The sequence below is a fragment of the Harmonia axyridis genome, chromosome 3 (genome assembly GCF_914767665.1).
Source record: "Harmonia axyridis chromosome 3, icHarAxyr1.1, whole genome shotgun sequence".
Lineage (NCBI taxonomy): Eukaryota > Metazoa > Arthropoda > Insecta > Coleoptera > Coccinellidae > Harmonia > Harmonia axyridis.
The window spans coordinates 31719273-31736752 of NC_059503.1; the positions used below are offsets into that span (position 1 = coordinate 31719273).

General features: G+C 35.5%; 1 protein-coding gene across 2 annotated transcripts in view; it reads right to left on the reverse strand.

Moving 5' to 3' along the window:
* Positions 1-1317: 1317 nt before the first annotated feature.
* The window catches only part of LOC123674690, a 36750-nt gene continuing 20587 nt past the window's right edge, over positions 1318-17480 (reverse strand). Inside the window, exons 3-7 of one of the 2 annotated variants that reach the window (XM_045609660.1) lie at positions 7188-7407; positions 3425-3544; positions 2998-3248; positions 2762-2920; positions 1318-1926 (exon numbers count right to left, since the gene is read on the reverse strand). In XM_045609660.1, coding sequence (XP_045465616.1) covers positions 1421-1926; positions 2762-2920; positions 2998-3248; positions 3425-3544; positions 7188-7407 — 1256 coding nt within the window. In that variant the 3' untranslated portion in view covers positions 1318-1420. Of the gene's footprint in view, positions 1927-2761; positions 2924-2997; positions 3249-3424; positions 3545-7187; positions 7408-17480 lie in introns of both variants that reach the window. The other variant, XM_045609659.1, reaches the window with a different exon arrangement.

A 17480-nucleotide genomic window follows, 5' to 3' on the forward strand; every position in this document is an offset into this window, starting at 1 on the left:
TTTGAAACAGGCATTTTTCAGAGAGTGGATAACGAATCAAGTTATCTATGATCTGCTTTCTGATATCTCATTTTTATAAAAAAAAATTTTCTCTTTAAATCTTATAGTTAGTCTACTTTCAGTGAGCATCGAATTCGGAACACCCTCTAATGTAGTGATTTGGTTTTTGAGGAACGAAGAAAGGGGAAGTTAAAAGGCACACCTATTCACAACTTCAGAAATTGAAATATTATTATCACAAGCCTTTTGTGTCCGCACTAAAAGCGAAGTACATCTCAATTGAAAATTGGTGAAAATGATTGACGTGGACGTTTTGGTTAGATATAAAACCTGGTGCCATTATACATATTTCATCGAAAAACCAAACCTTCAAGTTTTTTATGGAATCCTGAAGGTCAAAAATACATAACCCGCATTAGTCGAGTACAATAGTTTTTAGATAATGGAATTATATTCCAAACTATATATTGAATTGAACCGCAGTAAAAAATCTACAATAAGGAAAAATTTCCCGATTGAAACATATCAAAATGCTATCATCTTTCCAACCAATCTCTAAATCCCTGGAAAGTCAGCCCTCTGTCCTGTAAACCGAACAATTAGCGCTGTCAACACTTGCACTCAAGAGTGTGTCAAAGGAAACCTCAAAGGGGTGCGTATTTACATCACAACGGAAAGCCTGAGGTCTCTGGAATCTTATAGCCGGGGTCTCTGTTGACATGGGAGTGCCGTAATACCATAAAGCAACTGACCAGAGGCAATAAAGTAACTCTACTATGGGTACCGCGGCATTGTGGTATTGCAACTTGCAAAAAGGGCATCAAGGTTGACACCTGTTGATCCGGAACGCTTCTGTGGTCTTGAAAAATAACAATACAAGACAGCGGTCCAACAATGGGAGGGGGAATATAGGAAAATCCTCTGAAGGAATACTCCGGGTCTTGCTCAGGCAAAGCAATTTGTGTTGCTTTCACAGACCTATACCAGAAAGCTCCTGAAGCTACCACGAGCTGAGCTTCGGGTAATGGTGGGACTGCTGACAGGACACTGTCAGTGCAAATACCTTTTGTACCGCATGGGTAAGTCAGCAGATGAGATCTACAGACTCTAATGAAACAGCCGAGCACATAGTGTGCAAATGGCCGGAGCTGACTGGCCCAAGAACCACTCATATGGGAAATTCATTTCTGGATACTCACGAAGTATTAGCTAAAAGGCTCCTAAGGATGTCGTCGGTTTCATTAACAGCATTGAGGGCCTTCCTGGGGCAGGCTAACAGAGTCGTAACGACTTCGATTCAGTGAAATAATAATAATAATCTATCCAACCATTTATTATTAAGTTTAAAATATTAAAATTTGATAACAAAGAAGTGGAGTAGATAATGTTGACATTATAGTTTTATAGTAATACAAATCGTTCAAACTTCATCATCTGCTGATTCATCCTCGTCATCACTCTTGATTATACCTAAGGTTTTGGCCAATGATTTAACGTTGGTTATAACCTCTTCTTGGACCAAGTTGAAGCTCATGGCCAACAGAGCTATGCCGAAAAGGAGGTATAGCGAACACAAGGCTATACTAACCGTAACAGTAGTAGTAGTTTTAGTGCTATCTTGACTAACACCCTTCGCTGGTACCAGGTCACCAAACCCTATAGTGGTGAGAGTGATGAAGCAAAAGTAGGCTGCATTGAGGAGTCCCCATTGTTCCCAGTAGTCAAACAGGAATGCTCCGCCCACGATATAACTCATGACGAGGAAAACGCACAGACCTATTGGTACTGGACGTGATCTTTGCTTTCCTGTATCGTAATATACATTGTCATAGAAGAACTCTTCATCTGAGTCGGGGTCGTCGAGGTATTTACTTCTGTATCCATAACCTAGTGGAGTCATCATCTTCGGACTAGAGTTCAATCGAGCTGAAAGTATAAAACTTGAAACAAATTGAATTTGAAAAATAATAAGTCCGAAAAGACAATGGTTGAAAAGCCTAGTTTTGAAAATAAATCAGTCCTACTCATTTATTTTTGATGTATAGGAAAAAACTGACGAAGGCTTTAAATAATTGAAGGTCCTCTTCCTCTATATTGATGATCACTCAATGCTGTCTAAGTTTATAGACGTTAGCTAATGAAAGACATCTCAATTATGAAAAATCCCCCTAAAATAGGATATACTAGAAAAGTTCTAGCCATTGATATAACTTGCAGAGGATAGTAGTATATTTTGCACTAGAAGACTGCTTCTTGGCTGGATATATACTACGATTAAGGGGAAGTGTTCGTAGCTAGGTCTGGCCCTAAATTTAGGTATATCTGCTTATATAGTACATTTTATCCCTGTAGTTCACATTCAGAAAGAGTGAATTATTATAAAATTCGATTTTACCTAATCGTTATCAGTACCAGTGCTACCATCCTCAACAATAGTCTATCAAATGAGGAAATAGCAAGCTTGCCGTGGTATCTTAATAGTGACTTTGGTGGGGTTTGAAATAATAGCTGTCGTTCAAGGAAAGTTTGTATGAGAAAAGTACGTCGTAAACCTTACATCACGTCATATTCCATTTAGAAATTCACCTTCTACAGAAAACCTTAACAGGTGTATTAAGGCTTAGATGGTTTTGCGAAAAATGTTTCTGAGGTCTAAATAACCACCATTGAATAAAGAGAACTCAGAGTACTTCAGATGTTGCTTTGAAAATATACCTACTTCTGCAGTTTCTCAAAAAAAAAAAAATAGTGAACATCTTACGTGAACATCTCTTCTTCCTAACATGATGAGCATCATCTTGATCTTCAACAAAATGATCAGCCACTGGAAGTTGTAAATGGTTGGGATCTCTAGATTCAGTTAAGGACTCTTGGTTGTAATTGCCTCTTCTATTTTTTTCTGAGTCTCTCATGGTTATCCCTGCTGAAAATAATTCAATATGCATCTGATATGCTTAAGATAGATATAAGATATATGAACAGAAAGATAAATACTACCTGGTACTTCATTGCCGTTAAGTTCTCCCTCTTTAATAACATATTTATTGCAAAGAATTGGCGTTTTGTCGAAGTTTTGTAACTCTAAGGTTTCAAAGTCTCTGGGCCTTTGACGATTCTGGAATTTCTTCCTATCCAAAGAGCCTCCTCTACCACCAAATCTTGGGGCTGATTGCCCTCTTCTCTCATCTGAAAATCTAGAAGCCTGGTTTCTTTGTAGACTGGTGCCGCGTTTTGTGTAGTCATGGTATCTGTGGTAAATTGAGTAATTTAAATTTAATAATTTAAATGATTCCTATCAACTTTTTTCGACACATAATTGAAATTCATACTTGCAACTCTTGATTTTTAGACTAAACTCAATACCTACGTGAAATATAGTAAACAACATTTTTTTTTCAATAAAATGCATCAACATTCTTTTTACCTTAAATCAGTATCAGAATGAGAGGTCTGCAATTCCAAATTTCCATATCCGCTGTCAGCAGATCTTGTTGAATTTCTAACAGATCTTCTGAATGAAGTATTCCGAGATCTTGAAAATCTCCTGTAACCATAAATCTATGTGAATTCTCTACGAAAGTTCAGTAATGAGAAATATGAAAATACTGAAATTGAAATATATGTATATACGAGTATAGAACGTCCTTCCATAGTGATGAACCCCACCCCACCACAGATCAGCTGCTCAGAATTGTGGAATATTTTAAATAATCTCTCAAAAATATATTCATTGGAGTTACAACATTCGATATGTTTTCTAAAATAATAGTCGCAGAGGTTAATAAATTTTAATTTCCACCCATACCTCTCAGTGCAAAATAAGAAAAGAAGCACAATTCATAACTTATCAAATCGACGACAGGAATATCTCCAATAGATCCTTGGTCTTTAGCATACAAATAGCCAAATAAATAAGACAGTGCTGCTGCTGCACCCCAATAATTACTCGTCATAACAGATACAAATATTATAGAAACACCATATGTATTGATCAGTATCGAATGATGCAATTTTGCTCGATATTTCTAAGGCTCTAGATGGCACGTGGGTCTCGTCTTCAAACTTCATGAAGCGTCAACTCATCTCTAAAAGCCATAGTGCTCCAAGTTGGTGTGTTGTCTCCTCTTATATATTCAGCATACTCATCCGAAATCTCTTGTATTATCCGTGAGGATTGCACAATTGGTGATGGTTTTAATTGAATCTTTATTTCGTACTCGTAACTCGGCGTCCTACGCATAGGTACCAACTAACTAATAACTAAGCTTTATTATAAATCCCCAATTCTGACCGAGCCTTTCTAGCCATATACACAGATAATACTGCTATCATAGCTAGGTCAAAAGCCCCCTGATTGGCAACTAAATACCTTCAGAAGGATGTAAGCCATCTGGAAGAAGTCGAAGTAAATGGCTAATCAAAGTGAACCCAGAAAAGTGCTGCTCTTCTCTTGTCACGGGGACGATTCAAACTGTTCGGCCACGTCCAAATATACCCTGGGAATCCCAAGTAAAATACGTGGCAGTTATCTTGGATAAAAAGTAAACATTCTACGAGTAAAAAGGTGCTTGACAAATTGCTTTCGCTGCTCTATCATAGCAGCAACATATCCCTTCAGAACAAACTTTTCTTGTAGAAAACCATTGTCCGTCCAACTGAAACTTATGCTTCAACGTGTTGGGCTTTCGCACTCTCCGCAACGAAGTTCAATAAGTTATAAACCATTAGAATACATTTATTAAGACAGCCTCCAACACACCTGGATTTGTTTCGATATCCAACTCTATCGTGAGGCGAACCTTCCTCTTGAGAGACTCGAACAAGGTACATTAAAGTTCTGGGAAAATTCCTGTATAATTCAGCAAACTTGCCAAGCATGTACCAAGCATGGAATCAATGTTTGGAGATAGAGCGGGTCAGTCAGAGAGAGTCAGTTTCAAGATACTCATTTACATCTCTGGTGCTATCAGGTCGAACATTAATGTTCCATAAAACGATTGGGCGACCAACAGCCGCTCTCCATAATCTCACGTGAGGATTTAGAATATCCCTGAAGTATCTATCATCAGTCGTGGATCCCTGAATATGAATTTGTTCTATGCGACCATTGGACATAATATCAGCCCAAAACATCTGACGAATGGAGACACAAGGCAAGCTGAGCTATTCTTGTTGGCTCTATCCACAGTCGAATTTCATGGCTATCCTATATCAAACAGATTCTTGTCTCATCGAAATAAAATCTTCGGACAAGTATACGTACTCTTGGGTCAATTGTAGAGGCAGAGCTCTGTGCTCAGGTTTTAGTCGAGTTTCTTTCAGTGGTCGACAACAACTAAAACCTGTCGCAAGTATTCGTCTTCGTAATGTTGTGAGCCAGGCATGTCTCATATCTCTTATTTGTAGTGCTGGTAAGGCTATGATAGCGTTACTTGGAACTTGGAATTTCTTTCTCTTATGCAGTTAGGCTATTAGCCTTTTACTTCTCAATCTCAATATAATTCACCTCTGGTGAACTATTAAGATCTACTCTAGCAGGTGGCACTTTGCCACTAAGAAGGTTTGTGTAATCATTACACAATCTCTGTGCCAGTAGAAGTTTGGCTTTAACACACACTTCCTAGGGAAGTGCCGTGTTTGGTCTCTTATGTTTCCTAGGGGCTTTTCCATCATAGTTGCAAGTCTTTCTTATAAGGGTTTGCATGATTTTTCATCTACTGAAGGTATTCACGCTCAGGTCTTTTAGATGGTCGTCTAGGATAATAGGGTTTCTCCGAAGAGTTGAGTTATATAATGGTTTTGTCATTGAATAGTGAGACGTCTTCTACCGCTCCTTGGTCTGTCACGATGATTTTTGGTCAGAAGATAGCGATTTCATGTCAAGAAAAGGCACTTTGCGAAACAACAACTTTATTGCCAACAAAAAATGAGCATCGCCTTCTACAATTCTTGCACGGTCAATCTCACTGTAATGTTCATCTCGGCAGTCAAAATCATAAAATTCAACTACTTTCACTTAACGAAATATTCGTACTAAAAATGTTATTAACAAAAAAAATTTCTAAACATCTGTTTCTTGCAAAAAATATGAGATGATTAGGATTAAGAAAGGTAAACATTCATAAAAGAATCCACAAAAATCCCCTCATATGAGAATAAAGGTGATATAAAATGTTTTGAATCTATGTGTATATTCAGTTCAGTGACAGTGAAAGTTTATAGGGGATGAATCCTTTCTTGTTGAAAATTAGGGGAGGTCGTTCTTGTGATCAAACCTCTCAGGCCTTTCCTTGAAAAATTACACGCTTCCAAAAATGAGAAAATACATTTTCATTTTTTTCCTGAAACATTAACAGCCAATTACTCAGATTATTCCAATTTCAATTTTAAAGAAAAAACACAAAATTTTTCGATGAATCGGATTCATTATTCTAAACTGATATTTTTCAATTGAATTTCGTTAAAAATCAAGTGAAATAGGGGGTGCATGTTTTGTTCCTTTAAAATTTCATAACAAAATAAAAAATCGTAGGTAGACTTATTGGTGAAACATTCCCTCAAAACGCCATCAATTCAATTTTTCAGCAATTTAGAGAAAATAATAAAAAAAGGTTTTTCATTTTTGGAAGTGCGTATTTTTTCAAAGAAAGGTCTTCGAGCTTTTATATGTGAAAGACCAATAATTTACGACGAAGATTGAACCCATTAAAACTTTCGCACTTGGAAACAGCCTGTATAACAATATTTCACGCTTCACAATAGCTTTATCATATTCTTAAATTTTGCTTGGAATTTGAATAATTATTTTATTATTACGTCAATCAATGCTTAATATTCTCAGAAAAAATATAATTATATTGAATACCTGATAGTTATACAAAATGTAAAAACTGATGAAGGTACTGCGTAATGTAACAATTGTTGTATGCTTTTTATTTAATAAATAGTTACATTTAAAATTAGCAGTCTTTGAGTAACAATTTAAATCGACTTTCATCGGAGAAGTAACAGTCAATCAAATATAATTAGTAGTTTAGTATTGGAGGAAATATCGTGTATCATGAGTTGCCTAATAAAAAAAAATATCCATTTCAATAGTTCAATTAAAGTCATTGAACTATTGAAATGGTTTTTTATTAGACAACCCAATATACTCTTTACATGTATCGAAGTTTGCTAGAACTTACTCTGCTGATCTTATGGAACCTCTCATCGATCGCGCCTTCCTAGGTTTCTTAGGCCTCGTACAAACGTAACAACACACCCTCCAATAAAGAAACCTGAAAGAAGTGGCCATAATATCCCCTATATTCGATAGGCATAGCAGCATCAGAGGTATGCCCAAAATGGCGTAAAAAATTGTGACTACTTTGCCCAGTGCTGTTTTTGGGGTTATGTGACCATATCCTACAATCAGAATTGATTTAAATTTTCTTTAATTTGGAATTCATGACAATTTATTAGTCTATATATACTTAGTGAAACAAGAAGTGTTACATCTGGAAGAGATAATTTCTTCAACAGAATCACGAGTCTTTCAGAAGTAAGTCCATATGTCTACCTACATTTTTTATGGAAAAAAATTTCATGAAGAAACTAGTATGAGCAGATATTTTCAATGATTTCGAGTCCGTCTACTATAATTTCCAGTGTCAGAAAATCTATAATTCGAGATTTTAATGGACTGTACTTAGGATTCCACGGAATTTTTTTTACATTTTAATTTCGATTTAGAATCTTTAGAAACTGAAGGTTGCTCCTCCTCGAAGAGGGAGGCAATAATCTTTCTCCATGACCAGCCATCTCGCTGGATTTAAATCCAAAGCTAGCGTTAGGGGTGAAGCAACCGTTCCAGGCGCCTCTATTTGAAGGGCGGCAATTCGGTCCATTTTGCTGGCCGCCTTTTCATATTTTATTATTGATTTTTAAAAACAACATAAAGGTTGTTCCGCTGCGCTGCGTTTGTCAACATCCCTGCAATCAAAATCTCCAAACCGCCTTTACTAAGCCACTTGTATAATAAACAACACATGGTAGTACAACCAATATCAACAAAATTCTCTATTATCCTCAGTAAGAGAGGGATAAGTATTTCACAAAGATGAAAAACAACACTAGCTTCGCTTTCAAATTATTTGGAGGCCGATGTTTACACAATCAACATACGGAAAATTCCTACGATTTTGCTTTCGAAACTACACTGATCAACAATTGCTAGGGATCACTTATGAACTTCTCTTCATTTGTATTTTTTTCAAGTTATCTCGTGAATATCTGTACATTATATGTTCTCTAAGGAAAAAGTAAGATGTTTTGAGTTGATTATATCAAAGTCTTCCTCACTTCATCGGCTCTTGTTCACAAAATCGATTATTATCTGTAGGCTGTTACAGGTGGAGTGAAAAGCAATGTGGTATTTGTTATTAAATCGGTTTTTTTCTTTTGTTCAAACACATAAGGTGACAATAATTGAAGAAATGAGAACAATATCAGCTTATCAGTCATGCCGAGAAGACGTTTGGCTCCTGTGCAACTGGACCAAATCATACGGTGGATACAGGAAGGTTTGTCCCAGCGAGAAGTGTCCCGGCGGTTGAATGTCGCAAAGTGTCGTGAGTCGGGCTTGGAATAGGTTCATCCAAAACGACTCAGTAGCTTATGTTCATGGGGGAGGTCGGCAGCGCAGTACAACAGCTGCCCAAGATCGTCTTTTGATCCTCAATGCTAGGAGAAATCCCACTTACCCGCTTCGCGGCTCAATAGATCACTGAGAGTTGCACCAGGAGTTCTAATTTCGAACCAGACTGTAAGACGACGACTACATATTCGTGGTTTGAGAGCACGTAGGAGGGTACAACATTCCCGTTTGAATAGGGAACACCGGGTTCATCGACGGCAATGGGCTGAGGAGCACCGCAATTGGACACTTGAAGATTGGAGCCGATGTTTATTTACGGATGAGTCTAGATTTCGTTTGGTCAACTCCGATGGACGTATTCTTGCTTGGAGGGAAAGAGGTCGAAGGTATGCAGAACAGTTTATGGTACCCACAACAGCTTTTGGCGGAGGTTCTATATGTGTATGGGGAGGCATTTGTTTGAACCAACGCACAGAGTTGGTTGTTCTACAGAACACCACCATGACCAGCCAGATATATCACGATATGGTTATTGAACCCATAATTGTTCCGTTTGCGGCTGCCGTGGGCGAGAATTTCACATTAATTGACGATAATACCCGTCCACACCGTAGTCGTCTGGTTAATGAAGCGCTAGAAACTCATGCTATTGATAGGATGGACTGGCCAGCTCGCTCTCCAGACATGAATTGCATCGAACATGTCTGGTCTGAGATGTATAGACAATTGTCAACCTTAGACCTTTCTAACGCTTTACGGGATATTTGCCCCAAAATTTTATAAATCGTTTGATCGAAAGTATGCCTCGTAGGGTAGAATGCTTGAGACGAGCTCGTGGGGGACCAACTAGGTACTAGCTCAACCGAAACTTCAGCCTTCTTGTGGTTTCATCATAAAATTTTTATGTTATTCAAACACAGAATTTTGAGTGTTCCTAATAAAGTCTTTTTTTCTCTTCAACTTTCCATTTTTTCATTCTTTTCTCAAGTGAACCATATTATCAACTGAAAATACTCTGATATCTGACTAAATTTATAATCTTGGAGCGAATATTTCAGAAATAAATTTAGAACAAGTAAGTGATCCCAGTGCCCTATTACCGCCTAGGCCAACATAGGCCATGGCCTAGGGGCGGCACAATTTTAGGGGCGGCAAATTTTTCGGTGAATAAAAAAAAATTCTTTAACTCCTCTACGAAAATGTAGAAATAGCCATCTTCGAAAATTTCGCACATTTTTTCATTACCGATGTATAATTCTTTTGAATGGAAGATAGAAATATTGTTGCATTTTTCACACCCCTCGGTAATCTGAAAATCAAAGGAGCCGCCCTAAAACCGAACAGCAGTCGGCACTGTCGGCGGTTAAGCGCATCAAAGAGAACATGGAAAACCTATCCTATCGTAAATTGTAATTGCTACTAATAAAACACGGATTACTGTCAGGGAAATCAGAGGACTGGCATAATATTTAAAATATGAATGCGGCACGTTTGATGAGTTGCCCTAGTAGGTATTATTTTCAATGGATGCAAGTAACTAGTTAAATTTTTTGCGTGAATTTCGGAATCGGCACTGGCAGCTCGTCAGTCCTATTTTTCCGTCCATGCAATACACTCAGAATCTAGAACTAACCACTATAGAGTTGTCGCCAGTCATTTTTAAACATTGCTAGTGCAATTTTTAGTATAAATAAATTTTGTGGGAACTTATCTTCAGATCTACTTGTTCATTCTTTTTTTCGCTATGTCAAGAAAACGTGAAAGTGGTTGTGAATATAGAAAACGAGCAAAGGAAAGATCAGAAAAAAATGAGGAACTGGTGAAGAAGATTCCCAAGATTGACACCTTTTTACAAAAAGGTGATAAAAAACAAAAAGTGGACTCGACAGAGCTGAGTGAAATTCAACAAGAATTCGATCAACCTTCAACAAGTGGTAACAACACATCAAACAAAGCTGAAAGCATTATGGAGATTCCGGAACAAGTGGAATCTTGTGAAAATCCGAAAAAAGCTTTTCCAGAAATTAGCGGCAGTTCAGATAACTTCAGTGATGATCCAGCTCTGTGGGATGAAATAACAGAGGAGTTGAGGCAGAATTTTATCAATCGTGGAATTAAACAAAATATTGATTTATTAGATTTTGAAGCTTCAAGAAGGAATTACAATGATCGCGTTCGATATTGTTCGAAAGGATTGTTTAAAACCCGATTGAAAAATGCCGAGACTCACACTCGCGATTTCTTGATTTACTCTGCCAGCACAGGACGTCTCTACTGTCTGCCATGCCGTTTATTCAGACTTCGAAGCTGTGTTGCAAAAATTTGCGGAAAAGAAGGCAAGAAGAAAACCATTATTAGTTTGATTATGAAAGCTGTAATTTTTTACTATGAAATATAACTCTGAAACATTAGATTGTTTTATTTCCAGATAGAAAATTGTCTTTATCAACTTCTGCGAAAATCACGTATTTAAAAAATTTGAATTTTTAAAATTCTCATTACTCATAGGGGCGGCAAATTGTTTTTGGCCTAGGGGCGGAAAAGAGTTTAATCCGGCCCTGAGTGATCCCTATCAATTGTTGAGCAGTGTAGTTACTGTTGAATGCCAAATGTTTTCAGTGGAATAGATCTTTGTTATCCCAATTTAGTTTTGAAAGCAATACTGAAATTTTGCATGTCCTACCGCCCTTTGTATCTTGTGGTGTGATAGGTAATTTTTCTTCGATCGTACGCAGTCATTCGTATGTGAAAATCAGATATAGTACTTACGCATTATTTATCGGTGTCGAAAAAAATTTTTTTGTGCTATTTTGTTTCATTATGATCTCTTCAACACATTACATAGAAGTTGGATTTTTATGTTTGCGATATACCATGTGTTTTTCGATATGTTTGACCATTTTATTTTATTCAAAAACCTTGGAAACACTTGGTGTAATATTATATAGGATGCTTCACCGCGATAGCCTATTAGACGTTTATGGAGAACGTATCATAATTTTTTGCTGAAAATTCGCATGTTGGGGTTAAAGACAATGATCTTCGACTCTGAAATATTTCCAGATCTCTAGAACTTCCGGTTTCATCGGAAACAGACTACTACCTTCTTATTTAAAATGGTACATCCAGTACATTATTGCATCATTAGATAGCTGATTTGATGATAATTTCGGCAATGGCAATGTGCCATAACTTCGATAAAAACTCAAGGGTTCATGAGATAATAGGATTTTTATGAAAATAATTGTGGCGACGATGACTCTTTCTTTTTAATATTTCTGCAGAAAAGTTTTTCCCGAAAAAAGCTTTTCGATTTTCTATCCTGCAAATACGTAGTATTTTAAGACTGTTTGCGGTTTGAACCAAAAGTGTACAGAATGTTTATGAGAAGATCATGAACTTGATGAACACAAATTCATCAAAACTTGAGATATCCAAATTTGAATCTATATTTTTTTGTTGGGATTTCGAAGTGATTACGAGGGAGATCATGTTGTTATTTGATGCTTTTTCAGCAGGGGCGCCGAAAAATTGTTTGCTTCAGGCGCGAAAATTACTCGCGTCGGCCCTGTTTAAATCCTATGGAAAATGTGTAAGATAGGATGGGGAAGAGTATGTCCACTTCGCACCTTCAAAGACAGTGCTAGATATTGCTATTCACGAAGTTGAGTACGTATGACTTCCACAGTTTTGCTTTCTGTTCATTTTCGAATTGACACCTATCAGGGTAAAACGATTTCGATGACCAAACTGGAAATGACAATCAGAAGGTCAATGCTTGCATTTTTAATTTGTTGTTAGTTTTTCATGAACTTCAACTTGCGCATAAACATATTTTTCAAGGAAATGAAGAATGGAATTAATGCCCTAATTTGTCTTGTTCACTATAAAATGAGCATCGCAATCGTCTCCTGAGTCTTGCTTACATAACAAGGCACCAAGTGGACCTCCCATAGGCTACCATTGACCCAGATATACCAATGTTGACGACTCTTACGCATAAGAATATATTCAGTCGTTGATTTGCTTGCAAAATATTATTAGTTCAATTCATTATATTGGTTCGTAAAAGTAAAGCAATAAATACCCTCTTGATTCGCTATATGAATAATAAACCTTGGATGAGTTTGCGACAAAAATTCTAACCCCTCTTGAAATTGTCATAAGTAGTTTACGTTTCGAAAATTCAGATGCAGTACCTATCTACTAGGTAATATTGGATTTGTAGTTTTTGATATAGAAATTTTATATTTATTTTTGGTTGATGTATAATATACAGAATATAATATGGTTTATTCAGAGACAACAACAAATTCACATACAAACTAGTTAAATCCTTATTGAAAGAAAAACACACTTGAAAAAAATGAAACAAGCCAAGCGTATCCTTCTAAATATGAACTATAACTAATTTGAAAAGTAGCAGAGTACAGGTTCAGACAAGTTGCGCAATATGATATTCAAACTTAAAACTGTTTGAAGAAGTTTGATTTCAAGCCAAACCTAAAGATACAGAAATAAATGCAAGTCAAACTTTTTAACGTAAAAAGTTTGATTTTCAAGTCAAGTCAAGTTTGTGAGTAAAAGAAAAATTTTTGACTCGAATGCATCTCTAATTAAGACACCCTGTAAATTTAGATTGCATGCATATAAGTTCACTTATCGAAACTTTTGATTAAAAATCATACCTACATCGATTAATCTCTCCAATTATTATTGACATGTAATCAGAATTCACCCTATTCTGTTTAAATTACTTATTATTGAGATCGTTCTCAAAATTTAGTGTTGCTACAATTCCTAAGAAAAATTTCCTACCTACTGAACGTAGTGTTTGGTTGTAATGTTGAAACAAAATTAAATCAGTCCTTGTTAGGAAACAATGAACATTGAAGAATGTAAGAATTGGTACTGTAGATATATCCAATAAGTCATGGTCGAACAAGCTAGGTTCCTTGGGCAAAACCCAGAGTAAAATGTGTGGGAAATAACGACGATAGTCTATGACATTCCTTATGCAGAAAAGAAATATGAAGAACAAGATATGAATACTTAACAAGTCTGATAATGAAGAGATTCTTAACTGGCAAAAAGCAACGAACATAAAAGAAATTGAATACATTAACCATTCCTTGTACATGGTTCAACATGATGATGGCCCAACGCACTTTGCTGTGGATTTAAGTACACCTATTGAAGTAAAGAATTACCTAATTTGTGGTTCTATCATCATTGCGTTAAAATTTTACTCACGATGGAAAATAAGAAAAATAGAGATAGTGGAAATGAGATATCAATATCGTGCGTCCGTCAAATCAAAAGCCACAAAACCACCACCCCTATTCAAAATCCAATTTTTATAGTGCGATTTGTTTATAGTATACTTGTTTTTAATTTAATCGAATTTTAATTTCAAGGTGAAGTTCGGAAATTCAAATCTGCTATCTAGAATTTCTAAAACTGCATACCTATTTATTTTGAGTTTCAATATATTTGTCCAATTAGTGCCAAAATGCAGGGATGTCTTTATGGGATAATTACTAAAATGTGCCTTTGAGGACTAACGAAATCGACAAAACAAAACGTCCTTTGATAAATTCGACAAGGTGATTTTGAGTTAAAAATACGATTTGATATAAAAATGAAAACATGCCTGAGAGGAATAACAGAGGCTATTTCAAAGATAATTGAAGAACCCGCAATTTGAAAGCGCTAAATTATACAGGGTGCAGCACCATTGATGCAACGCTTTGTTAGGGTTACCTAAGCTAAGAAATTTTCGATTTTTTTTTTCGACTCACCATCATGCTCCATTAGAGCTAAATTTTCTCGAATTGTTTAGTGACCACGTAAATGGTAAATTGTAAATGACCACGTTTTTTTACGAAACACCCTTTTTTTTATTGAAATTTCAGATTGTATGGAATATATGAACCCAATTTTGTTCGAACTCTTCATTCTTTAATTTTTCATAAAATTAAAAAACCTTATAACTCTGAACTAAGATATTTGAATGAGATTTCGAAAGTGAATACTAGGACAACAGAGGTAGTAATAAGTACTAATGACTTTTTAATAATCATTGAGAACTACTAGGTGTTCAAAATGAGAAGGTTCATTAATGACTTATTGAAACGTTGAGATTTTGGCTCATTCCAAATAGCATACCATGTATTTTATTTTTTTATTAGGTAGCAAATTTTATTATCTTTGAAAAATTCTCTACCATGGGAGAAATTGAAATAAAGGGTGTGCCATTTGAAAATTGCCCAATATTAATGAATAAGTCATCAATGAATTGTATCATTTTGAACACCTTGTAAAATTCCTAATTATTATCTAAAAGTCGGTAGATACTTACCTCTCTTTCTTCTAGTGTTCACAGTCAAAATTTTATTCAAATAAATTCATTCATTTTGAAGTTAGTAGGTTTTTCTAAAATCAATTATAATGTTTTTAATCGTTTAATGTATGTATATGCAAAGCGGTTGTTTTAGTCTTTCTTTTTCAATTTACCTTTGGATTTGAGGACTTCAAATTGAGTCTTTTTGATCTATTGGAAATATATTCATAATTTCTCTTGTGAGAATTTTATATACATTACACCCTCCCTCTGTATAGTACCATGGATCCGCCACTGCCTTAATAGGCAAAATCGAATCAAAAGATAAGTCACCTTAACAATGGTGAAAGACAGCCATAATTTAATCCAATTTTTGTGTAGTTCTAGCTTCAATCTATAGGGATCTTTTGTCTTAAAGTGTGACCTATACACTGAATTTCCTGGTATTCGCTGAACCAAAACGAGATTGACTTGGAAATGTATAATCATACTCAATGTTATATGTCCAGAAGATTTCAATTGAACGGATGTACCTGGTATTCCTTCGTAATTAGGGAAGTACCTTGAAGTCTTTCTGGTCGGAAATAACCACCGAAATTCACGTTGAAATATTCACAATGATAAGTCCCCATGTACAGAACTGCAGATATCATTAATTATTTCCTTATTCGAATATTTTCACGGGTACCTACTTATATTCGTGTTTTAATTTATTGTTATATTATAATGAATAATTATGAGGAGAAAAAACGTGATAGCTATGACTACTTTTCACTCAATTTTTGTGTTCTTCATTCGTATTGAAATCTCCATGAAATTGTCAGTACATAGGTCGCTTTATTAATATTGTAAAATTCATTCCATATAGGTCAAGGGAACTGTAACAACCTAAAATCCCAATATTTTCTTCCTTCAGTACCTAGTTTGATAACCACCGCCGATAATGATGAATAAATTTTGACCGCTCTTAGTTTTAAAATTTCAACTATACACTGCTCTATAAAAAAATATGCTCTTTATTCATTGATATTTTTCATTCCTTTATACATAATATCCATACGGTAAACCAATAAATGTTTAGCAATCAAACCTAATTTAATCCTGATCGCGTAACCAGGTTTGATCACATCATAAGAACTTTAGGAAATAGACCATAGAACATTCAAGAAGAATAGTGAGAAGAGAGAAACACCCGATATTTCCATGATTACAGATTCGATTGGATGGATATTAAGCGTGTATATGTATGTAGAATATCCATGTAGAGGTACAAAATTCAAGAAACATATCGAAACACGACGTCGAGATGATTTTTACATAGCAAAAGTTAATACTACATTAATGAATAAATCCACATTTAGCAGGGGATTAGTTATATTTAATAAACTACCTGAAAAGATCAAATATTGTAATAATTATAGAGAATTCAAAAAATGTTTAATGAGTTATATTTATGAAGAATTTAATTAAGTTAGTGGATTACATTTGTATTGTTTTCAATAGCCGAGTGCTAAATAAAGTTTATTATTATTATTAAAAACAAAAACCTAATATTTCATTGAGAACTGAATAGACCGATGTTAAATTTTACACGAATAAATAGAATAGCAATACGAAGCTCCCTTCGACTGATCACATCATCAGAACATTCAGAACCATAACATTCATATTTATTCACAAAAATCATTCACATTTTCATCTCACTGAGGTGAAAAAATAATACTCATAACACCACAAGACAAGCTTTGATAGCTTGATACAATCGATTCAGTTAATTCTACATGAGAATATAGGATATATGAAAAATAAACAATAAACTAAAAATTTTCGCTGTAATCAATGGCTGCGTTCAGCGGAAAAATCAGTTGCAAATCTGATCACTGAGTCCTCGCTAATCCTAAATTGATCAGAGAATGGTTAGAAAATACCTAAACTCTAAAACCTCTGTTTTTACAGTTCTCACAACGTGTTGAACTCAGTGAGCGTAATTCAAAGTCGCTCAGAAAAATGGCGTCCGCTCACTAAACATGTTGCGCTCACTGATCAAATCCGTTCAGCGAAAATTAGTCCAACTGTTTTAGAACTGTTGTGTCCGCTGAACGCAGCCTATAAGACATATAGTCTGCAAAATACAGAATACAAATAACACTAATATAACATAACAAGGATGATATAAACATAACAAGATGAATTTGAAACAATTAATATTCTTGACCCCCCAATGAGATAGAAAAAGCAGAAATCTCTCCATAAAAAAAAGAAAAGGTAGACACCAGAAAAACGAGACAAAGAAAAGAATTAGACCTCATATTCAGTAATTGTACACATTATTAACGTCAACACAATAGTGCACCCGCAACCAAGGTTTTTCAAAGAACCACTTCCTAAGTATGGATTTAGATAGCTTTGATTTGAGAAAAAAATATTGGCACCAGATACGAGTGGCACCTCTGGATGAGGTCTTGCTATCACAACCGTATTGTGTAGATATGATCCTTG